Raw genomic sequence first — 25,765 nt, forward strand, 5'->3', positions numbered from 1 at the left:
TACTTCTAACAAGACGTGTGTGTGTGTGTGTGTGTGTGTGTGTTACTTACATCTCTGATCTCCTGGCCGGCTCCTTTGTACGCCTGCAGGCCAGACAGGATGCTCTCAGAGTCCTGGAGGACTGAGTTCACCTGGTTCCACACCTCACGCTCTCCTTCTGTCGGCTGTGCATCTAACACACAAAGCACATGCACAAATGTGTACACGTATACACATGCGAGCACATGCACACAAATATAAAATCACACACACACACACACACAAGGATAATAATTAGCTAAGTTACTGTAACAATCAATGTCAATACAAACACATTTCAAAACTGATAATTCCCGCCTTTTCACATCAAGAGTCATCTTGCAAGTGATTTGTAATTTTAGCATATTTAACTAGTCTAAATTTTACACTGTAACTTGATGTGAAAGGGCTTTCATTTAATAATTAATAATGACTGTTTTTAATCATGATAGAACACTCACTGGGGGAACATGGGCATGTGTGCTGAGTGTTTTTAATCACTAAAAAGTAACTCATCAAAGTTTGTTCATTTCTATCTATAACTTTTTTTATAGTACAAAAACATTCAGCACAATGAACTGTGTTTGGGTGAAAACTAAGAGTATTATTTCACTTCAGTAAACATTTTTAGCTTTTAGCACATACAGCATATCCACAGATGAATCAACAGTCAGCCACCAAATTTTGCTGCCCAGAGTGATGCCTTTAATTTGAAATGCAAACCCCAAACGTTATGAGTCGACTACACTGGTAAGACTGGAAATGTCTATAAAAGAATGAAAGCACTCTACTGTAGACCGAATGGCTCCACACCAGTTTCATAATCAAGCATCCATTATGTATCTAAACCTCTGAAACTCAATACACTGGAGCTGGATGCATTTACTGCATCCTGCCATAAGCTCAAAATCACGTTTCTCAGTTAACACAACAAATAAAACAATAAAAAGAAATCTGAATTCTGAGTGCATTTCAAGGCAGCAATATTTGGAGGTATGGAGGTATACAGTATGTGCTGAAATGTTCTACTATAGTGAAATATTTTTAAGTGTGCTTGCAAGTGCACTTGGATAGACATGGAGCTACAGTACTACTACTGCACTCAGCCATGCCTGCAACCTACAGACAAGTTGTTGACTGTTTGGTTTCATATTTCCTGCATGGTTACAGCAAGAATACACTGAATATTTCTCAAAAGGGAGGCTATTATTAGCATTGTTCTGCTGAACCCTTATATCTCTCATTAGCTTGGTTTGCTTCAGTGTTCAGGACCAATTTTAATACTGTGGGAGCCAAGTAAGGTCCAAAATAAAATAAATAATTGGAAGATTTCTGCAGGAAACTCAAGATTCTTAGGTAACAAGCTTTGGCTATCATGACCACAGAGAGAAGAACAGCTCAAAATACAGAGCATCACTGACATTAAAACTCTGTCTGGGGTCTGTTTTGTATTTCAAAACCCTTCCACTCCCATCATTTCCTCTTTGCTGAATAAACAAAGCCTGAGGTTGGCTACATTGTGAGTGTGGCTGAAATGCCACTGTGGAGGCGTATTGTGTTTTTTCCTGTAGAAAGTGTTATGAAAAGGCCAAGATGATAATGAAATGATAATGTGTCTCTTATGTGAACATTAGGAGGCAGAGCAGTAATGTAGTTGATTTAATATTTTACTGCAGTGAGGGAATGTGGAGGAATGTTTTCTTAACAGCATTCAAGTATTGAACTAATACTGATTATATAATGAAATGATACTGCATGAAGAGAAAAAAGGCTAAATGGAGACAAAACACTGTTTAATACACTATATAATGCACCTGATAATAATATGTTAGTAATTACATTACATCACACATGTATGTATCAAATGTGTCATACAGGCAGACAGCAAAGGTCAAGGGTCAGCTCCATTCTTCTTCAACTTGGCATGGAGTAAATGGATTTTAAAACCATACTGAAATCAATCATGAATTATAATGAATTCAAAGGGGGAAGGTTGACAATTCAATAGTTGAATAGGCTGACCCCTGACCAGTCAGAGTAGCTAAAGAGAGGTTAAAGGAAAAATTAATTAGGGATGTAGAGGTAGGGTTGGCCTAGCAGAAGGACAGGCATAAGCTGTGCTCACTTTCAAAGTCAAGGAAAAAGTTTGGCCCCTGTTCAAGCTCTGTGCAAGTGAGCACTTTTAACAGATTCCCCATTTGGTTTCTGGAAGAGAGAAAAAAGAAAGAGAAAGGAAGAAAAGTACGTGATGTTAAAAAGTCATCAATAAGTTATTTGATCAAAGACGGGAGAAATGGCAGATTGGAGCTGAAGGAGCAGGAGGTCATGGCCGATTAAAAGAAAATGGAGGAGGGAAAGCGAAGCAGAAGAATAGAGGAGCATAAACAGACTCCTTCAGGGTTTCGTCATCTGGAGCAGAGACCTGCTGACAGAAAGGAAACAGCCGAGCTGGTTACACCTTCACCCCCTCCCCACATCTCTTTCTCCATCCATCCATCTTTTGTCCCTTTGTTCCACTCCTTTGCCAGACTTACTTTCAAAGTCCAGGAAAAAGTGTGGATAGTTCTCTATTTCCCTTGTTAGGACTTTTAGCAGGTTACCCATTCCAGCAAACCTGATGGTCAAAATACAGTAGTGAAAAACAGACAAAACATAAACATGAATACATATATTTTTATACAAGATGCATAATGTGTAGTTTCCTGTGTACTTGACATAACAGACATTAACGATAACTTAAAGCAAGTTGAAAATATGTTCACCCAAGGATGACTCATATCCAACAGAGGTAGTTTCTATTTGTACTGATAAGATGAATTACCATCCCAGCCCAGTCAACTGTAATCTGGATGTTAATTAAGTGTGTGTGTTTCTGACCCTACATGTAGACATTTACAGTAAAGCAAACAGCAAGCCAAAGCATTAAACTGTCACTAAATTCTTCACTAGCATTTCAAGTTTTTTGCTTCATAGTAGTCTATGATTGGTTACCCGAATCATTGTAGGGCAACACTGAAGAAGAAAATACGCCGGATTTAGTGAAAACAGAATTAAATTGTGACCCAATCTGAAAACTGGAGCATGGATAGGGGACTCATTATGTGCATTTACTTTGCACAAAAAGTCTAGTTTTAAAAATTTCTACATGCAAGTCAAAGTAGTAGTGAAATCAGGATTTTTCATTTTTCACCTTTGAAAAGTTGAAAACAGAGAATTTTAGGTATTTGTTTAAAAAAAATTTTTTTTTGGGTGATTATTTTCCTGTTAATCGACTACTTGTTTACTAGACTAATCGTTGGAAGGAAATTGTAGAGTTCAATCAATGACATCACCTTTTAAACTAACCTCACCGAACATGCGAACATGAACGCAACACACAGCAATAATTTAATCAAAAAGACAAAATAAAATTTTTGGCATGGAATTCACTACTATGCCTTCACATTCTGCACGTGTGTGTTTCCTGGTCAGTAAAGAGGCTGAGAAAGCAAGATTTCCTCCCACCTTCGTTGGACAAAACTTCTGAGGTTCTAAACCAGTTTCTCTGCTCTTTTGCATTCAGGCCTTTCTAAACGTGGCCAAAGACAGGGATGTAGTCCTAAATGGCAGTTACACTCCATGAAGGTTTTATTGGAGGCAAAAGGCAGTGGGTAGGTAGCAATTTCCAGGGAAAAGTCTACCTCCTCAGCCATGGAGGGTGAACACAAACTCTGTAATCACAGCAGGCCTTAAACTTACAGTAGCACAATATGAGGCCATGATTATGGTAAAAGGGAGAATGTCACAGTACATCATGGGGCTGCTAATGGGAATAGTATAACCTTGCTGGGTTCAAAAGATTTAACCAGACGTACAGTCATGTTGGGTGGGAAACAAAAGTTGTTATCTGATAGGCCAGTTGAAATAATTAAAATGCAAATGCACTCTAAAACTGACTTAAAAGTCAGTAACTCTAAACATGTTTTTTTTAGTCTATTAAGGACATGAAGTTGCAGGTTGCACACAGTCTTTTCTTCTCACACACAGATCCGACTTCTCTAGATTTTTAGAAGTCATAGTGTGAAGTGACAACAAAAGAGACACTGTGCTGCAGTGTGCACATGATAATCACACTGCATTTCTCTGCACAGCTTCCAGCAAGCTGTCGACTATTTTCAATCATGGTATTCATTCTTCTTCTTGCACTCCTTATAAATTCATGCACAAGAGACAATGCAGATTAAAACAGTGTGCAAACAGTTCCTACAGTAACAGCTGTGATTTTGGAGAAATTATAAATCTTGTATTATGTCTGATAAACATTTTCATGCAGCCATAATTAAATCTGGTGTTTAAATACAAGAATGTACCAGAAGGGGGCAGTGCTGGTTCACATTTACATTTCACTAACTAAGGGATTAAAGTTGTACTGTAATGGTGACATGTTGGTACATGTGCTGCAGTAGACTATTTTCTAGACCAACCCTGACCTGCAGCTACAACAAGCTACACGTTCTTCAACACTCACTTGCCTTTATCTTCAGCCAAACTCTGGTTATGCTACCCTCAGGTATCAGTTAGCCACTAAAACTGACAGCCAGTTCTATCAGAGACACCTATCCTTCTGAGCAACATCTAAAAATGGACTGTTTCTTTTTCTGAGAGACCACAGACCATGTGACGATACAGGTCCAGCAAATACAATTTTTTGGTTTTACATGCATTTTCATTCATTATAAAAAGTGTTAGAGAAAACCCCCCAAATTTTCAAGCTTTTAAGAGATGCCTTAAGTATGATGATTGTGGTGATGTCACTCAAAATGTAGCCGCATTGCATACTGTTCATGGAGAAAGCAATAATAATTCAGAGCAACACTTGTTTTGACTTGACCAAAACATGTGTGATATCTGTCTCCAGATCTAATAAAGAACAGGCAATACAAAAATGAAGTTTCCAACTATTCCACTGACAAATGTAAGATGCAACTTCAAATGAAAGACAGCAAGGCAATATCCTGACATGTATCAACCTAACACCATGGATGATAGTAGGATATAACATGACATAACAGATTGCCACTGCCCATTGCTTTTGTGCAAGCTACATCCTAAAATCCTATATGCAAGGCCATCTGTCATATATCGGCAGGTCAACACATAAATCTGAATAATAGTGATTCTAGTACAGCTGAGAGGTACGAAAGTGCAAACCATAGACAAAAAAAAGCAAAGACTCAACAGCACAGAAACCCGACTTTATTTCCCCCCCGAGGTAAACAAACCAGCTCCAGCAGCTTTCTCTACTACTTTCTCTGCAGAAATGAAATAAACAACAGCTCCAAACAAGCTGAAAATATAACGTATACTCAGAGAAGAAAAAAATGAAGCTCGAAGCTTGATCCCTGTCAGCCTTTTTATGGTAATTGGGTAAAACATGCAAAACATGATAAAAACACACTGTGAAAATGTGCATATATAAAGACCCACATTCTGTTCTCCTAATCTTCTCCTGTTGAGAACTTGAGGCAATGTGACATATATGGGTTGTTTCCATTATAACAATACTGGTTAGCTGGAGCAAAAGACTGATGACCAATTTTTTGATTTGACCTTTCACAGTGAAGAGACCTTTTTCACTGCAGGCATTTTCACTTGTCATAACAAGAAAAGTACAGGTGTAACTAATAACATTAACAATGGCTCAGTTCCATTATGTAGCCAAGTATGCACAATACCAGGAATCTGGAGCTGGCTCACCTAAATGAAATGCAGCAGTTATTAATTCATGTTATTAATTAATCCTGTGCTTTCCTTGTCATTAAATGCCAAAATGTCTGTATATAGCAAAGAATAAAAGGACAAGCCCTGGTAATGCTTCTAAGTCAGGATTTTCACAGTGTGACAGATAAGGTCTAACCAAGTCTTTACCTTTCAGAAAAGTGTATAAATGCATAAAATAGTCCACAGAAACCCTCACACGGCCTTAAAGGCTGAGCTGTGATGTTAAGTCCATCTTTCACATCCTGCTCAGTCTTAGTAATAGCCCTTCATCAATCCACGGCCCATGTTGGATTTAATCTGCATGTTTTGTATTTGGACCATCATCATGTTGTTTATGAAACAATGGAATCAAATAAAAACCCCTGGTAATAAGCAGGGTTAAAGCCACACTGACGGTCTATCTGAACAGCTTAACATACATCACCTGACCCGGCTTCAAAACCCTCCTCTTGACCTGGGTTGAACACAGCTCAGGAGATGGGATGGGTATTAATTTAATGCTATTAATAACTTTCAAATACTGACTAGATAAAAAAAGCTGATAGCACAGGAGTGACAAAGCATGAGAGTGTGTAGAGAGACAAGGGACTAACCTATGACAAAACATATGCAGGGTGAATGCATGTTTCAGTAAACCTGCATCATCATATATACATCTCGTTCATGCAAAGTGTAAGCCACTCCATATTACCAAGGTGATTATCAGTACCATTAATGTATATACATTTTCTGTGTTGGCACACTGGATATCAAACTTTCACATCTACTGAGCTTCACAGAACCATAAACTGCTCTCTGTTACATGAGACTTTCCCGTCTTTACCCTTCAGTCTTAAACACCAGGCAGGGAAGGAAAAACTACGCAGGGAATTTTCTTGTCTGCTCGGTTCCTCTTTCACAACCACTTATCTATATGACCTGCACTGAAAGTCTGGAAACTTTGACTTTCCTCTTTCCCATAGTATTTACCATCTGCTGACGTGGGTTAAATTAAAAGGGGAATAGCACATATAGCATACCATATAAAGGGATATTTTTGTGCAGAATGTGCTTTAGTACATATCCGAGAAAAGATATTTCCATTTTTAATGCCCTTTTACAAGAAGTCTTGATTTAAATTAAACAGAAGAAAAAAAGAAGTTATAGTGAGACCTCTCAAAAAACTCCCTGGAAACAGAATTACCAAATCCACTTGTTAAAATAAAAAATAAAATCCCTCCAGATGCCCAAATGGTGTTGAAACTAACGTTATAGATTTGTGTGACTGGGGAACTTTATATTACCCTGTCAGTCAACTTGTCGGTCTTGATCAATGACATGCCTTTCCATTATTCTTGTGTAGTGCCACAAGTTGTTCTCAGTGACTGACAGAAACCCCCCAACAGCACAACAGTGTCCTTCTTTAACCTCAATTTAAAAACATTCCTCTTGCTTAAAAAAAAAAAAGTGCTTGTCAAACTGTGCAGCAGTCTCAAGGCTATTTGTGCTTTATAATTAAAGCAAACTCTATGCATTTGAAGCACCAAAAGGAGTGCCACGTTTAAATTGCCTTCCCTGCTGCCTGAGTGTCTAAAACAACCTCTGTGGAGGGAGAAATCATGCTCTGAGCCAACACACAAACCAAATTATTTGTAGAGTGGTGAATGTGGTGCATTTTGTATTACTACCAAGTTTAATATTTGTCTTTTATATGGCAAGTAGAAAACAGTTTGACAAGTACAATTATCAGATGTCAATGGTACACATCTTCAGAGCATTTATGCTACAACCCACAACAGGGACAGAGAGGCATCCAAATGATCAAATACCAAAAAATAGGATTTATTTGAATAAGTGAGATCCATTTCTCGCGCAAGTTCTTGATTATAGGTACCCTTGTGGAGTTTTCGACTGCTAGTACTGCTATGGAGCAGTGCACGTGCACGAGCGCACAGGTGGCACAATTCAGGTTTCATGCTGTTCCGCCCATCAACAGTTGGTGGCAGTAAAACAAAGAAAAATAGCAATGTGCAAACAAAGGCAGTACAGAAGAAGAAGCAAGTTAGCAAACATGGATGTAAACAAATCATGACTGAATGATTTAAAAAAAATAAAATAAAAAATCAGCTTTGCAAATGTTTAATGGAGGAAGGAAATGCACTCAAGATGTCTGTTGGCCCTCAAGGATACACACAATGCGTTTTGTTGAGAAACACTGAATGTAAAAACAGCTTTTGTTTGTTTACAAGAAAACTCCACAGGGCACCTTTAATGAAATTTTTTTTGCAAAAGATAAACCAGAGCCAAAATTGAATTCTCCTTAACAAAAGAAAATACCTATAGTTGTTATTAAAGTTGCTTTTGCAGTTTCTGAAGTTTACTTAAAAGCACATTTTAATTTAATGAAACTTAAGTTTGCACCTTCTTTCTCTTTTCTGCTGTGCAGAAGGGCAGCTCTAAAGAGGCAATTATATTTTCGACCCGCCTGGTCAACTTTGCTCATTTATGCTTTATTTGTGATGCTCACAATACAATCATTTTAATTTACCAGTACAACATGGCATTTGTAGTTCACAGCGCTTTTCAATTATTAAAAAAATCCTTTATGCCTGGAGTAAGCTCCTTAAGATAAGCTTGTAAATTTGCAGAATCATGTTTAATATTTTGTGTGTAACTGACAGGTTGGTAGCAGAAGCCTTTCAGTGGCATCAGTAGTTTTTATTTAATACTGATTATAGAAATTGCTTCAATGTTGCTTAATTTCACGGCCATTTCGCTCACTAGACATGGAGACATTTAAAGAATGCAATGACCATTCTGATATTTGCTCTTTCCACCTACAATATGGGCAATCACCATCATGATGGCCCATATTCAAACAGTGTTTTCAGATGGCATTTGTTAGTGGGCATCTGACAAAACATTTGGGAACCTTTCTCCCTACCCATATCTGAGAAATACCAACTGAAGGTTTGGTGTGTCACTTTAACAGCCCTGAGGACAAACACTTCAACAGCCTTCGAGGGAGAAAATTTTGGGCTTAATACAACAAGTGCAGGCTAATCCCGCAGTAATCATCTAAACCACAGCATTGTTGCTGGGCTGATGTGCCTCAGTGGCAGCATAGAGTGTGGTATTACTCAAACATGACTACACTAGCCCAAAAAATGTTTGTGTGTGTGTGTGTGTGCGTGCGTGCGTAAATCATGTACCTTCTCTGGTGGAGGACCTCGGGTTGCTGTCTATATCATCCGCTTTCTCTTTGTCTCTGAAGAAGAGAAAAGGAATTTGTGTTAAAATCCATATGGACTGAGCAGAAATAAATGATACAAACAATCACACAGCATATTTTAAAAATGTGTGTGTCTGCACCCATGTGCATATCACACATCTGTGCGTCAGACAGGTACAGTATGAACTTTCCACATTAACCCAACTTCCCCTTTTCTCTAGGCACATACAAGCATTCAGCAAACAAATACAATCCTCCCCCATCACAAAACACACCACTGAATTATTCAACAGTGAAATCTATACCCTTGTCTGTTATATCCAAAATAAAGCTGATTAAGGCTTTGTCTGCTGCATGTTCACTGGAGTATTAAATGTCCTGTGACAAGCTGCGGCTGCTAATGGTCACAGTGATGCACTGTACTGTAACTCCCTCCAGGGTGAGAGCAGAAAATAAATAAATACATATCACATTTTGTCAAAAATGAGGGTAGTGCACATTCAATGTGACATTTATTGCCCAGCTGAAGAAGCATGGGATTATCTGAGAATCATTCATATCTTTTAAATATAAGTGAGTAAAAGTTACAACATTTTATCAACCCAAAAATTAAACAGCGTTTTAAAAATACTAACTACTTTGTTTTGATTTTGCTCTCAGTCATTTTGTAATGGCTGCTTTCTTTTTTTGTGTGCCTATATTTATAGTGCAGCTGAAGATAGACAGGAAAGGGGGAAAGAGAGGGGATGACATGCAGCAAAGGGACCCGAACTCGGGCCGCCGCAGCAAGGACCCAGCCCCGGTACAAGGTGAGCTACCGGGGCGCCCCATAATGGCTGTTTTCTTAATTTGAAAACAAACTCTTCAACTGCAAACAGTGCTACTCATGCAGCTATTCTTGATAGCCCATAAAGCGTAGTATACACGCACACTTGCAGAATAAACTTACATAGACACAAGTACTGACCATTCCGGGCAACAGGAAGCATTATTCATACATCTTAGTGTATGTACATTATCCACAAAGTGTTTAGTGTGCAGAAATACTAATTCTGTAATCTTTTGCTTCAGATGCAAAAATCTGCAAAAAAAAAAATGCTATGAAGCCTCTTTTCTTATTTGTTTAACATCAACAGTACAAACTATCAAGTGAGAAGACTGAAGACAGAGACTGAGACAGTCCCATCTGTCACAGTAAATAGTCCTCACCAGTCTGGAGAACCTGCACAGCCAGAGAGAGAGGGAAAAAGAGGTGGGATGCTGTGGATGGATGGAGGCCCCACATGGACACTAGACACTCCTTATAAGGGCATGGTAGTGTGTGGTGACTCCCCGAGGTCTGACACATGAGTGGACTGAACCTCAACATCATGCTAGCTCCACACACACACACACAACTTGATGTTTCCCTTCTGGACCTCTTAGACACGCAACCACTTGCCAAAACACCATGTGGACAGCACAGACCGAGCGCTGATGAGAGCAGACACTTCACCATCACACCCACTTCACTCATTATACAGCCAACTTCTCTCTTTCTCTGCACTTCAACTTCTTCCCTTCTCGCTTTCTTTCTCCCTTTCACTTCTCTGCTTCCTCTTTCAGTGACACATAGCTGGATTTTCTCAGTTTTTACAGCCTGCCAGCCAGACCGGTTACACCAGGCAGTCAACTCATTTACACAATGACACTGAATTTGAGTAATTCATTAGTCCATTTACATCATCCTGCGGACATCATTCCAGATTTAAATAAATAGCCATTAGCTAGCCAGACAGTCATCCATCCATTTAGCTAGTTATCCAATAAGCCAGCCTTTCAGTGAACTAGCCACATATTTAGCCAGGTAGTAAGCAGATGAGTCAGGCAGTTTAGTAGTCAGTCAGTAAATCTGTCAATCAACCTGGCAGGTGGTGGAGCCAGACAGAGAGGAGGGAGATGTATGCAGACTCCTAAAAAATAAACATGTTTTTCAGGAAACATCAATTGAGAGCCAGAATGGAATTTTCCAATGACCCCACAGGAATAACACACATAATAATACAGGCCCCATTGTGAGTTATTAGACAATATGATTGTATAAGGCTTTTACCCTAATAATCTATTGTTAAGAACCGTAATGCACTTGAACATTGGCAGTGTTAATTTTACTATTTTTAGAAAAAAATGTATATAATGAAATCTCTTCATCAGTTTTGACAACCAGACTTTAACCAAGTTATCCATTACCTTAAAAACTATTTAAAAAAAAGAACAGATGTATCTGCCTAGTTTGTGTCACTTTTTCCGGTCAGTGGATGATATTATGTTGGAATCAAACTCTTCATTTGTTCTGACAAAAAGGGGGGGGGGGCTTTCATCATCTCATATCAAGTCTGTTCTCACCTACTCTCAGCCTGAATTGTTCTTTGCCCTCAAGGAAAATGTGGACCATCAAAAAACATCAGTGTTTTCATTACATAATGACTCCTTTAGACCTTTAGCTGTTGCTGTAATTAAAAAGTACCCCAGTGTCCTCTCTTGTGGTTGTTAATGAGATACAGAATGGGTGCAAAGGTTTGATTTCCATTACATTTTGGTAGGTATTCATCTATTTGGCAGCCAGGCTCTGAAGGATCTATCTTTGGCATCTTTCCCTGATCTTAAAGTATTTTTAATAACCCAATCTCGACCTTGCCTTTAAAAATAAAAATCTGATTTCTTTTCTAGCAACAGCAGTCTTTTAGCGTAGCACATTGGGCAGCATGTCTTGCTTGTGGACACCATGATGGCAGTTTCAGATGGAGACTCAAGTGTTTCTAACGCACTTTGTCCAGACAGATGTTACCTGTCAGACTCTGGGCAACCAATGGCCAGTACAAACAGAGTAATGAAAGCAAAGGAAAAAGTAAAATCACTATTCTGTCTGATCCTTTGAATCTGAATCTTGAAAGGTGATGACCTGACTTCACCTGTGCATTGTTCTTAATAAGCACTCACACAGACAACCCCACAAAAGATATAAAAACAGTCTTGCATGAAAACATTAACAGTCTCTTTCATGCACAGCCACACACTCCACCTGCAAGGCTATGTCTAAAAGCTATCTGTTTCCATGGTGACAGCAGAGACGGCCGTTAAAACAGGGGAAGCACACAAATATGACTGAGTGGAACCCTGGAGGGGTCACACACATATACACTTTGTTCTTTAATGGTTTACTGCTTTAAAAAAGGGAAGGTGTTTGATGAAAGCTGCTGTCACTTCTGGTTGAATGCCTGACAAGGAGGATGCCAAACCTACTGGGTAGAGAGAGGGAGATTGACAGACTGCAGGCGCGTGAAGACGAGAAGAAAATGCCAGAAATAATCCTGAGGGAAATAGCAGAAAAAATATATCCATGAGAAAAGGAGTTGTGCATCCAAACAAAATCTAAAAACCTAAAGAAAGAGAGCATCATTATTATGATGTGCCTCCATGATGCTGAAGGGAATTACCTGTGACTGAAGAAAGTAGAACAACTAAAGTAGAGCAAAACAAAACAGCACTGAAAAAGACTTTCACGCACAATGTTTTCAAATGTGTAACAAGTAAACAGGAAACAACATCTTCCACCTCTGAATGAAAAGCTAGCAGTATTTCTTAAGTGTGACATGAACACACACTACTTGACTGTGACAGTGCCCAGCAAATATCCTAGTCCAATGGTCTGTAGCCAAAGTTTACACAAGAAGACAAAAGACTATCCCACAGTTCACTGGGTTAAATGGACCATAATAGTGAACATTCATGAGTCCCTCTTATCTGGCTCTCATATCAGCTGTGCTTTCACAGTTTGTTTACATGCCCAACATTAGCCTCAAACCACTGAGTACTCAATAAATCAGTAAACACATATTATAATCTAATGCAAATTTGTCCAACACAGTTTGAGGCGTAGTTTTCTTGCCAATAAAGCCAAAACTACAGTCGATAAACATGACATATCTTAAGCTTTCTTTATGTTTTGATTGTTCTTTTAATGTATCCTGTAAGCTGCTGACGTTACCTTAAAAATGTACTCATAAACATGCTGACTGCCCGGCATCTGTTAAAGATGACATTTAATCTTAATTGCCATGCAACCTGAAATGACTCCTATGTATCTGCGATTTATAGTAGCCACCAGAATTGCTGGTGAATAAGTCAATGCAATGTCATAACTGGTCTCAAACATCATTTCAATGTACACCAGGTACAGGAAATTGCATTGGCAAACATAGAATACAATTTTACATTACAATGTGCTTAACAAAACTACAAACTGGCCTTGAAAATGAAAAAAACAACATGGTAAGCGTCAACAAATTGGATTTTATTGCAGGGCTACTGAATTGTATGGTAAGGTTTCACATATTTCCACTAGTCATCATCAGTCAATCTAAAATGACAAATTCAGTAACATCCTGTGTATTTTCACTTGCAGTGATGGGAGAGTGATGAGCATAGAGATACAAAGAGACAAAGTCAGTCAGAGAGAATTTGTCAAGGTCGACAGCAGAAGTGACTTTGTCCACACAACTCTACTCAGAAAACTAGCTTAAAAAAAAAAAATACAGAGTCAAGGCCGTCACAGACTGGAAATACAGTGCTTCCTTGAAAAGGCAACCAAACAAAACAATGGTTCTTGATTTTTACAGTGTAGAGAATGCATGTAGAGGTGCATACTGCTGAACTGTAGTCTCTCGTTTGTAGTCGGTCAAAACATTTTCTTGTCCTGAGGGGAGGAACAGGCAGTGACCCACTTTGGATCAAGACCCATTGTTTTCTTAATGCTACATTTAAGCTTCCACAATCGAAATTAGCCATAATTCAAATTTAGCCTGGGCAACAAATATGATAAGTATCCTTTAGTGCAGAGGGTTAGAGAGAAAAAATAAAATAACCTTCTGGCCTTTTTTTTTTTTTTTTAAGCTCATAACAGTAATAATTGCTATTCTTTTTCTTTGAATCTTGACCAAGCACTCACTAATCTCAATCAACAATCAGGTAACATTACTGGTTGCAAACTAAGTGTTCTCCTCAACTCCACTCAGAGCTGCATTTTAGTTATCACAAAACACAACATTGCTGCTTCAAATTAAAGATTTTTACTAAGTGTGTAAAAAAAGACGTTAAAGATATGGACGTGTATGTATGTGCAGTTTCAATGAAGTGAAAGTGAAAATGCATTTTTGTGTGGTTTGTGTAAAAATGACCACGCTTCATGACCATTCCGAGTCAAATCAGCTGTTACTGCTCCATTACATACTCCATAAAACTGACGACAGGAGACATTGGCACAAACACTGGATAGCGTGACAGCTGTTGATGTTCACAGATATCCAGGATTGAACCTGCAAATCAATTATTTACATGAATGAGCATCATCTCCACCGCTGGAAAACACGTATTTCCAACATTGCTCCAGGTCACGCAAGGGGAGTTGGTGTGCAAATATGTGGGTTAGTAAAGAGTAAGCAGAAGACCCAGGTGAGACCACCGTTGGCTCTCATTTTCAGGCAAGTAGAATAATGTGTGTGTGTGTGTGTGTGTGTGTGTGTGTTTCAGTGTGATGACTGCATGTGTTTTTGATGGCAAAAGCCTGTTCCCTACCGCAGTGTGAAAAGCAAAGGATGGAGTGAGGGAGTGACCGAGGATGGGGGGGGCTCAGGACGGGTTCAAACAAGGGTTAACTCAATGACGGTTCAATGGGCTGGAAGACAGCAACCCTCCCATGAGTAAATTAAATGTGTGTGTGTGTGTGTGTGTGTGCACGCGTGCGTGTGTGTTTGTGACAACTCTGGAGCATCTTTCTTCCATTTTGCATGGCAATAGCTGATATATGGATGATGGATTCATAACAGCCCAAAGAGCTCCACGTTTGTGTATTTTAGGGGGGGGGGGTGAAGCTGAAACACAGGGACATCACTAACCATTAAGATTCATTCATTTAACAGCGTTGTGTGATCATTTAACAGCGTTGTGTGATCATTTAACAGCGTTGTGTGATCATTTAACAGCGTTGTGTGATAGCAAGTGCCTACATTCCCTTTGAATTCATTTTTTAACATTATATGTGTTGGTTTGCAGCACTCCAGCCTTTAATATGACCAGGGTTGTACCACCTGCTATTATATGCCTTAGGCACAGCGGCTAAGTGTTATGTTCTCTTTGTGTGTGTGTGTGTATATTAAAATTTATTTATTTATTTATTAATATTCCAGCCATATAGAACAACTACCGGCCATATGTTTTAAAAAGCCATATACTTGATAGTGTCATCTAGCCCATTGCGCTGTATGGTAATGAAGTGTGGGGTCCACTCAGTCATCATTGCTATACCCGTTGGGACAAACATCCAACAGAATGGTTACATGCAGAATTCTGCAGATACATTTTACACGTACACAGAAAAACAACAACAATTGCATGTAGAGCAGATTAGGCAGATACCCACTGATAATTAACATTCAAAAGAGAGCGCTCAAACTTTTTAATCACCTTGAATCCAGCCCCATACACACCCTCCATTCCAAAGCCCTCCAAACCCAAGAGCTGAGCCCAGAGACGAGTCTCCTATGTCAGCTGGTGATGGGACTAACTGCCCCCTCTCAGACACACTCTGACCAGTCTCACAGCAACACTGCTTTCCAAACACCAATCAGAGTAAACCAAATTATAACGCAGTGTAAAAATGAAAACCTATTTGGAACACTGGAAAGAAGAAACTAAAAGCCAAAGTATATCAGAATGTTATCTGGCCCTAAAAAGACATTATGAATTGGCAGAATATCTCTCTACTTTTAAATATAGAAAGCAGAGACAGATCCTAACCAAGTACAGGCTCAGTGACCACAAACTGGCAATCGATACAGGACGACACAAAAAATCCTGGCAACCAAAAGAAAACAGAATATGTGGTCACTGTTCGACAGGTGAGGTTGAGACAGAGATGCACTTCCTCCTACAAAGTACAACATTCAATAAAATAAGAAACATGCACTTGAACAAGTTCAACTCTTTAATCTCAGATTTCAAAGAGCAAAATGAGCTCTTAAATTAAAAATACAAATGACAAATCTTGCTGCCCAATATGCATCAACATGCCACAACCTGAGGGACAGTGAATGACCTAGACACACACACACACATACATTCATAAAAAAAAAAAAAAAAAAGTTGTTTTCACTTACTTATATACTTATCTGTATATATTCTAATAGCATATTTTTTTCCTGTTTGTCTTTATTTCACACATGCTGTTTCCCATGCCAATACAGCCCGAATGAATGAGCCGTTGTAATTCTTTTGATCGGTGGATGCTTACGGATAAATAAATCGACACATGGACACATATTCTGACTTTATGACAACTTCAAAAAAGGTAGGGATTCCTGACTTTTTTCCCCATCTCTCGTTTACCATGCCAGTAAATCTGAATGAATTATACTTTGGTGCTCATGGTTTCCGTAAAATGAACTGAACGATTGAATTGCGGAGAATTTAACTGATCTAACGATGGGTGGTATGTCAATATTGACAAAAGTTTAAACATATTTGTATGTGAGATCTGAGCAGCTTAGAACTAGCTCAAGTGGGCGACTGGTGGGCTTTAAGAGGTTTTATACATCCAAAGAACTTCTATATAAAACAAGACGCGGCGTCTGTTTGAGACCTGTGTTTATTTGTCAAAACGTGGAGCCACACCCGGCCAGTAACAGCTGAAGTCATACAACCCAATATTTGGCATATTTCACACAGGACATTTTGGCCGTTGATATTTTCATCTGCCGGACAACTATATGCTGGCTAACGTAAACCCTGATTTGAGTGGTTGGTATATCTTTTACGAGAGTCCACAGAAGCTCTCTTTGGCCAATGTTCTGTAAAGGGCATATTTATCTATCATTTTAAAGACACCACAGTGAAATGGACTGTACTTATATAGCGCCTTTCTAGTCTTTCTGACTACTCAAAGCGCTTTTAACTACATATCACATTCACCCCATTCACACACATTCATACACTGATGGCAGGTGTCACTGTAAGCACTGGTAAAATGGTGTAAATTTCACTGAATGGGCAATAAATTAGTTGACTAGAAAGTATACTAGCCCTACAAGTAGAAAACAGTACAAAATATCGCAGATGAAAACAAATCATCTACCAGTCATTCTGTTGGAACTGGTTGTTTACTAATGCGTGATGATAAGCACTGATAAAACGATGTTCATCACATTACCAAATAGCACTCAATGTAAAATAATTAGATGTTAAAATATTTAGACTAAATGTTCAGACAAAGGCTGTGATATATGTAAATAATAAAATAATAATTTAGCTATAGCTAATTTTGTCATTAAGCTTTTTTGGTATTACCTAGTAATAATAATTGTGAAATTGCATTGTTTTAAGTTGTTTTAAGTTAAAAATCATCAACCCCAACGGCTGCACAGCACCTAAGCCCTCTAAAACCTAGGGAAAACCTTGCACGCAACCCACAAAAGAACAACAACAAATGAAAAACTGCGAGTAAAACCTTTGATATATCAACTGATACACAGTTGAACAGGAAATGCATCAGATTACTCTCTCTGTACGTGAAAAAAAGTAAAAAAAAAAAAAAAAAAAAAAAAACCAAGCAGGCTGAAGAGAAGCTAAAAAGTGTGAGTGTGAACTGTGTAGTTCACAAGTTCTTTTTTTCTCATGCAGGCAGAGCTGCATAGCTTCATGTGTGTGTAACAATCACATTAGGACTTCATTATTACTAATCTTGTAAACAGTATTGTTCCGCTTCACTAAATATTTCTAGAATGTCTGCTGTAGTTGAGATAGTCAAGATGCTGGTATAAAATGATGAAAGTTAAGGTGTTTTGTACCCGCAAATCAAAATAATCCTGATTAATACTGCAAAACACAATATCTAAACAACATAACCACCATTATTCATTTACTATACAGTCATAATCTAGGGTAAGAAACATTAAATAATTGTCGCTATATACTTATGAAGCAAGCACACACACAAACAATTATTAGGTGCAACAGGAAATGCTGTTTTTTCTCTCTATTCAATAAACTCCAAGCCAGCTGAACCTGATCGGCAGTTTCTTGTTCCAGTTTGCTTCCTCTCACTTATGTGACTATTTCTGGATCTTCAACCTACAACATTGTCAAACATAGGCCTTTTGAAAGGCCACATGTAATAAGGAGAAACAATTTCCTCTCCTGTATCTTGGTATTTCTAACAGCCATCCTTATAAAACACTGAACCTGGAACACGATGAAGCAGAAAAGACAGTCCTCTCAGTTTTGATCCTGAATAGCACATTCCCATGCTGGGTCAGAGCCTGTGTTGTTCATGTTGAGGAACAAAGAACTGCCAATAAAAAGACCACCAGCCAAATGCTTCTATATCTTGGCTGTATCTGGGAGATCTTGTAATGACAATGTAATCTCTATAAACAGATATCTGCATATGAATGCAAGGGACAAGATTTTGGTATCGGAAGCGTTCTGGTTTCCGTTTATAGTCCAAGTACTATCGACCAATCACGTTTGAGAGGGCTTTGGTTGTAGTAGGTAAACAGTCCGTGTTGAGAGCAAAAGCCGCGGAATGCACTGGCAGAAATGCATTCTCTGAACCAGTGTCTGAAATTAACGTTTTGATGAAAAAAAAAACTCCACCAGTCAGGCATATTTTTTACCAGCCAAAATTATAATTTGCCTTTCTGTGTCACATATACATTAATTTCAGTACATTTCATTGAGATAATAAGGTATTATTAAGGAGGAGGCCAGAGCAAAATTGAAGCAAAATTATTTTAATATATTGACCAAAGGTTAAATCAGTTCAAGCCTGAATGCAAGTCTTGATCTCAAAACTTTTATTTTTTATTAAATGTACTAAAGGATCAAACATAAAAGCAATGGGTCAAACACAGGACTTTCACACAGGAGACCAGGGTTAATTTCCTGTGTGAAACCAATAGTCAGTGTTGAGTAGACAAGTAGCTTTGGTGCCTAAACCTAACCAAACTGCTACTGTCACCTGAAATGTTTCAGAGACGCAGGATGCGAACCTAGCAACATCACTGCAGTATCTAGTGAAAAATGACAGTAATTGTGGAATGAACAGTATCCAGTTCACAAAAAAAGTTATGTTAACACATTACTTTTGAAGGCTGCATTTCAGTTAACTGCTTGCCCCCTATTTTGGAGCAACAAAATCCAAATCTTAGGAAAGGGAAGAAAGCTTCAGTGAAGCTACAATTTGAAAGCAACTAGCAACCACCACAACTAACTGTGATAGGCTGAGACATCTATCCTCAGAACTCTGTATTAAATTAGCATTTTCTTCCCACTCTTCCTCTCTTTATTGGGGGTGTAACAGTGCACATATTGTCACAAATTGTTTGGTATGCGGCGTTCTCTGCAGTACGCCTTATTAAACCAAATTATTCCAAATTAATGGTCTAAAATTATCTAATTAGAGGCTAACAAATACAAAAGTGGTTGTTCCTCCCAAGGACCTCTAGCAGTGTGTCAGTTGTTGACTATTAGCTAAAACATGCTCCCCAGATTACCCCTGCCTGTAAGGCTAGCATATTCAGTATTGCAAAGTCAGGACCAGTCAAAGCAATAATGAGTGCTATGGGAGCCATACTTTACCAACCATACTTTAGAGAGCACAATGTGCTTATGATGACGTACTGATATAGTGCATTTATAGTTTATTTATTGAATTATGGCCCATTATCTTCCATTTAGTGTTGACTTTTTTCAAAATAAATGAAAAAAAACAAAAACACAACAACTTTGGTTAGTCCAACTGTGCCAAAAACACAGTAGTGCGGTATGTATTAAACCATGATTGTTATATACTGTTAGGCCATTAATCTTCATATTTTTGTTTTCACATTGTTGCTTGACTGGATGTCTGATTCAAATAATAATGGAAGCATGGACATTTCAATACCCAGTTTTAACACTCCCAACAGTTCTTTGGCCAGTCTGTACCCATCCAATCAATTTGTGTTCATGTGTGATTAGATGGTAGGTAACGAAATAAACAAGGGATTCTGTTCTAGGTCTAAAATGTCTGTGTACTAACCCAGTAGTTCTTATGTCTGTTAAGTCAACCCATTTCCTTTGAGAGGGACTTTGTATAAACCAAAGGAAACCAAAATCAACACCAACGACCCAAAATAACTTCTGTTTGGAAAGTTCTAGGAAAATGACTGGCAAGCACAAACCAATTGTTTAAATAGTGTGCCTCTCACTACCAGTGTTATCCAAAGTGCCTTTACAGTACCATAAGAGCACACGTTTTGTACAGACTAATGTTTTTCCCAAGTTACTTGTTCTTATTCGTGAGCATTTACATTCTAAAATACCCTAATAAAGTTTGCACCGAATGTCTACACAAATAAGCCCTTGCCTCCAAATGAGTAAAGATCTACTTATGTGGTGTTGACCTCTGGCCTGGGATATTCTGTGCACACTCTCACTAGCTGCTGAATGTTGTTACTGTTCTACTCTAGAAAGTTTTGTATCCTAAAAAAATCATGAAGCAGCACTAAGTGGCCATCATGGTAAACTATTAAGTAGTAAGTAGAGGTAGTCAGTAGCATAACTGTCATAAAAAATTATAACATTAATGATGGCAGAATAAGTACAGCTTGGCACCAACACAGCCAGGATTATGGGTTCAATTATCTTGGGGCAACTCAAACTAAGGATGTATGCACATATGATACTACTAGGCACTTTGGAGAAAAGTGGTCACCAACTGGCATATGGTCAAGCTTTGCTCATTAACTACAGGTCCTCAAAAAAACAACAACAAAACAGCACACCAGCCAGCCACTTAAACAAAAACAACAAGATTTGCCTTGGCTTTCTGCATCCATTTTTAAAAATCCTTCTGCTGTTTTGACTGGCCAGGAAAACAGGCCTTCAAATTGGGTTAGGGAAGCTGCGTCTCCCTCCGGCTCTCTTCGCTGGAGCAAATGTGACAGCAGGGCGTGTTGGGGGGTTGAGCTCAGCTCGAGGGGAGGTTGGCTGAGTTTTGCCCTAATATGGACACAGGACGGGGGGTGCAGCGTGCTGCTGGAAGGCAGGGGAGAGGGTGGGCTGGGTGGAGACGGGGAAACCTGCTCAGCACCACCACAATGGCAGCCTTGCTTCCCTCTGCTGTATCATTGACACTCTTTATCATTCCCTCTTTCAGTCTACTTCACATACCAGCAAAGGATTCAACTGTTTTGGTCTACTAACCATGCTCTAAACGCTCTATACACACTGAAAAACTCTTAGCAGTTAGGACTCATACATCAAGCAGTTAATTTTTAAGCACTCATGTTGCTCTCTGAAATGTTCTCACTCAGAAACCATACATCACATATCACACACAGCCACACACACACACACACACACAAGTCAGTGACACTGAAGCACAGTACTGAGTCTAATCCTCGGCAGCAGTACTCAGCTCTGTTCAGCAGCTGGCTCTGTGTGCCCTGTGGTTCAGTAAACTGGGCCTGCTGCCTAATTTTGCACTTGCTCATTACAAACTCACCACTATCCCTCCTCCACATCTGGCCTCTGGCGTAGAGAGAGGGAGAGGGAGAGGGACCGGATTATGGCAACACAGAAAAGCTCACAGTGGTCATTTTTTCTGTTCACGGGGGGGCACGTAGTAAACAACTCAGAGAGACTTTGGTCAATGCTGAGAAAGAGAAAGTGGGATAGAGAGAGACAGACTGCCAAGGCACATAAGAGTGCATGAAGAGAACAATGGAAGGAGGAAAAGAAATCAAGGCAAAAAACAAGTAGGAAAGTTAAGGAGGGTGTTTGGTATTTGGAGGGGAGGAGGCAGAGTGGCTGTCTGGCTACTAGCAGCCAATGCTGCTTAGTGGAACTTAAGGCGTAGAAATTCCTCCTACATCTCTGCTCAATGCCACTTCTGTTCTGCCAAGCCCTGCATGTCAACAGCACTGCAGATACAAAGGGAACCATGTCTGTGTGTGACTGACTCTTGTGTGAAACTAGTGTTACTGAGTGTGTATGAGAGGGCATCAAGTGATCTCCACCACTACAGGCTCCTTCTCTGCTGGGTGCAGGCACCCAAGCTAGGCTAACAGAGGCTACCTTGACCCTGATAGCAAGATAATCCTAGCTAATATATTCAGATGTGCTGCTACCATAGATTACCTAAAAATTATTATTTTTTTTAAATCAACTTATTGATTGCAGATGCTTAAAGTCTGCTTCAATGTTTTCAGACAAAAAGTAATTTGATAAATGAATTCATCCAAAGCCACTTGCGATAGGGGGAGAAATGGTGGAAGTGAACTAGAGCTGCGCAATATATTGTCGGTTATCTGTATTGTGATTGTGATTGTGACTAGGAAATGTCTAGGTTTTAGGTTATTATACTATACAAAGCTTAAAAGGTAGTCAAGTTGTAATCTTTGATACCGCTAAGCAGTAAAATAAAACAATTTTCTGAACCTAAAAAGAAAAGCTTGACATTGAGAAATATTAGCTTACTGGCTTTGTTGCCGAGAGTTAGATGAGAAGATCGATATCTCTCATATCAGTCAGTTAAATATGAAGCTGCAGCCAGCAGCTGGTTAGCTTAGCTTAGCAGAAAGACTGGAAACAGCTAGCCTGGCTCTAATATAACCCCCCGTAATACCACAAATTGTCATTTTTACACCCCGGTTTATCAAACTTCGGCAAGAAACCTAAAAAGTGTATTTCTGAAAATGCTGAACTATTCTTTTAATAGCCCATTCTAGCTAAGTGAAATGATCAATGAGTTCATTGACCCGCATTATCCGTAGGATTAGTAGAGATCTTTTCTCACTTATTTCTTGTCTAAATATCTCATGAAAGCCTAACTAATAAACCCAAAATAAAGTAGTTTCATATTACTAATATTGTGATATTAGATTTAGCTAATATTGTCCAGCCTTAAAGGTTCTGTAAATGTGATTCTGAACATTAATATAGCAGCAAACAACTATTTGCCACGTAAAGATATAGTGGAGTAATGACGTCCTGTTGTTATCACAGCCTCTCTGTGCTTTGTTTATACAGCCGCACTGGCCGTGCGTGCACGTTGGTGCACGAGAGTCCCTTGTGTGAAACTGTTCGTCTGTGAGGAGAGCTGATTTTTCCCCTAATGTAATGCAGTGAATTAAGAATTTATTTCGACCAAACCCGAGTTGGGGTCTGTTGGAACAGTGGAAAGACCAACAAAGACGGTTTTGGTGAGCTTTATTTTATTTCTGTCGAGTTTGAATGAAGATTGTGTAACGATGGTCTGCGAGGTAAAATTATTGTTTTATTTTCCAATGGAGTCTGGTGGCGGGCGAGAGCGATAAAAAGACTATTTCTGGTTAAACAAAAAGGAGCTTACTGTTTAGCAAAAAAATGTCTAGCTCTGTAGCAATCCTTTCTACAATGTTGTTAGGCACTTAAAATAATAATCTGAGCCTGTCAGTGGCAAAAACAAGCATTTTTAGTAGACGTGCTTTGATGGGCGCATTTGTCCACAGCAGCCTTTGCAGCCCGTGTCGTTGCTGCCGGCTGAGGCGTAGAGCAGGAATATTTTGGTGAATTAAGGGTTTATTTCAACCAAACCAGAGTTGGTGATTGTTGTGAACAGTGAAATGACTAACAAAGACAGTTTTGGTGAGTTTTATTTTGTTTCTGTCCAGTTTGAATGAAGTGTGTTTTACAATGATCTGCAAGGTCGTAGCTGCCATTTGTTTTGGTCTGAGATGCTGGTGCTCTAGTGCAACATTTAGTGGCATTGAATGTTGCTTACCATGCCTTTGGTCTCTGTCACCAGACAAGTCTGTTGGCTTGACCAAGGTCAAGATCAAGTGCACTTGCTCATTTAGTCATGAAAAATATCTAGGCCTCCTTACGCAGCTTTCATTTTGTTACCTTTGCCCTGAGTCTGATGCTGTATGTTTCCCTGCCTGGTAAGTGAATATCTAGCTCAACATACACTCCTTTAAATGGTAAATGGACTGCATTTATATAACGCTTTTCTAGTCTACTGACCAGTCAAAGCACTTGACAACACATGCCAACAATTATCAGGAGTGGTTAAGAGTTCAGTGCCTTGCTCAAGGACATTCTACCTCATGAGCCATGCCGTCCTGGCAGATAGAGATAGAGGAGCTTGTGCAAAGCACAAGCAGAACACAATGTCAGAGAAAAGGAACTCTGACTACTGAAAGTGATAAAAGTGCGTTGTTATGTGTTAACCTTTGTCAAATTGGCACGTGAGTAATTTCAGGAACAAACAACTGACCATTTATATCTTTACACACACACAGGATGCACAATTAATTAATCATGCATAGGTGTATATTGTAGTTTTGGTAGGACTGCAGCATAATGAACATATCAACAACACCCTCTGGACCTCTAAATAATTATGTAAACAAATTATCAAAACTAATAATCAGCATTAATCATCACAATCCCAACATACAGTAATCAGGATCAGACACATACACACAGTAAATCAGTTTTGACAATCAGTGCACTGCCCTGACCTAACTACTGTTGTTTTGGTCACTCTCTATTGGTTGTTTTTTGTTCAGATACACCCTCCTCATTAAAGCGTGACGCTGTCCTCTTCAACATCCTAATATTTCTGCTCTCACAGACCGTTAGCTTGTCACGAACAATAAACAGCTGTAAATCTCTGTATTCCTGCACCTGCTGAGATCAGTAAGAATGCTGCTGAATTGCAAAAAGCCAGTCAGGCAGAGGCCAAGATCCTTTTGCCAGCTGTGGAAATGCAGAAAAACAGGTGGCGTGGCAGCACACAGTTAGCTCATTGATCTTTGTCATTGTCTTTGGTAGAATATTATAATGTTCTATACATTCAGCTAGTGGTGCACTCTGTGATGCATATTATAGTATATTTGTATCACAAACCTGTTTACATTCCAACTGAATATACTTTCAAACTCACAGGTCTGGCAGTAGCATCATGCCATCAAAAGAGAAGTGGCTTGCTGGTAATTTTACTTCATAAACCAGAAAGTGTGATTCACAGAGGAGTTTGACATTTGCTTTGTTAGATGGCAATCAACTCTGTAAAAATTAAACAAAAAACATGATCACAATTGTTGATTTACAGTACCTGTGCACTGCAGCACAAATATGATCACTCGATGGCATGACACAAATATGACAGGTGATGAAGGTGATGAAGAATGAAAAGAGGATAATCCAGTCTGAGTAGCTCTTTTTTTATCTTGTAGTTTCACAACTTACAACCTAGCTTTGTACTGTAACACATTTCTCAAGGCTTTCCGATTTTCCAGTGGCCTAGAAAGTATGATGCTTTGGGCATTTGTGCATAAATAAACTGCCAAAGCAAAGAAGCATGTAGTTGAAAGTAGTTTGCACAAAATTGATAGGACAGATGGTGTGCATTTTAAATGACCCCCTCAGGTTTCAAAAACAAGTTATCTGACATGATGCAGCATGAAACCTTTAAGGCCAAAATAAGTTATATAAAAAAAGAAGGGGGGGGAACAGAGAGACAAAAATTCCTCATCACAACAATAATCGAAGCAGGTAAGAGCTAACTGGCAATGTTTAACACCCTTAAACATTGCCGTGCATTAGCACACGTGTTATGAAAGTTGGAGGATTTTAAACCCCCTTAGTTAACCAAAAAAAACTCTGTTTCCTATCATAAAATAAAAGTTTAATGATTCCTGTGGATAGTCTATG

The 25,765-nt window shown here is 39.0% G+C and overlaps 1 protein-coding gene across 2 annotated transcripts in view; it reads right to left on the reverse strand.

Moving 5' to 3' along the window:
* fam49a (family with sequence similarity 49 member A) overlaps window positions 1–25,765 on the reverse strand; it is a 38,708-nt gene that overhangs the window by 8,108 nt on the left and 4,835 nt on the right. Inside the window, exons 2-4 of one of the 2 annotated variants that reach the window (XM_044170411.1) lie at window positions 8,970–9,025; window positions 2,553–2,632; window positions 51–172 (exon numbers count right to left, since the gene is read on the reverse strand). In XM_044170411.1, coding sequence (XP_044026346.1) covers window positions 51–172; window positions 2,553–2,622 — 192 coding nt within the window. In that variant the 5' untranslated portion in view covers window positions 2,623–2,632; window positions 8,970–9,025. Of the gene's footprint in view, window positions 1–50; window positions 173–2,143; window positions 2,224–2,552; window positions 2,633–8,969; window positions 9,026–25,765 lie in introns of both variants that reach the window. The other variant, XM_044170410.1, reaches the window with a different exon arrangement.

Source organism: Siniperca chuatsi, linkage group LG16 (genome assembly GCF_020085105.1).
Source record: "Siniperca chuatsi isolate FFG_IHB_CAS linkage group LG16, ASM2008510v1, whole genome shotgun sequence".
Classification (NCBI taxonomy): Eukaryota; Metazoa; Chordata; class Actinopteri; order Centrarchiformes; family Sinipercidae; genus Siniperca; species Siniperca chuatsi.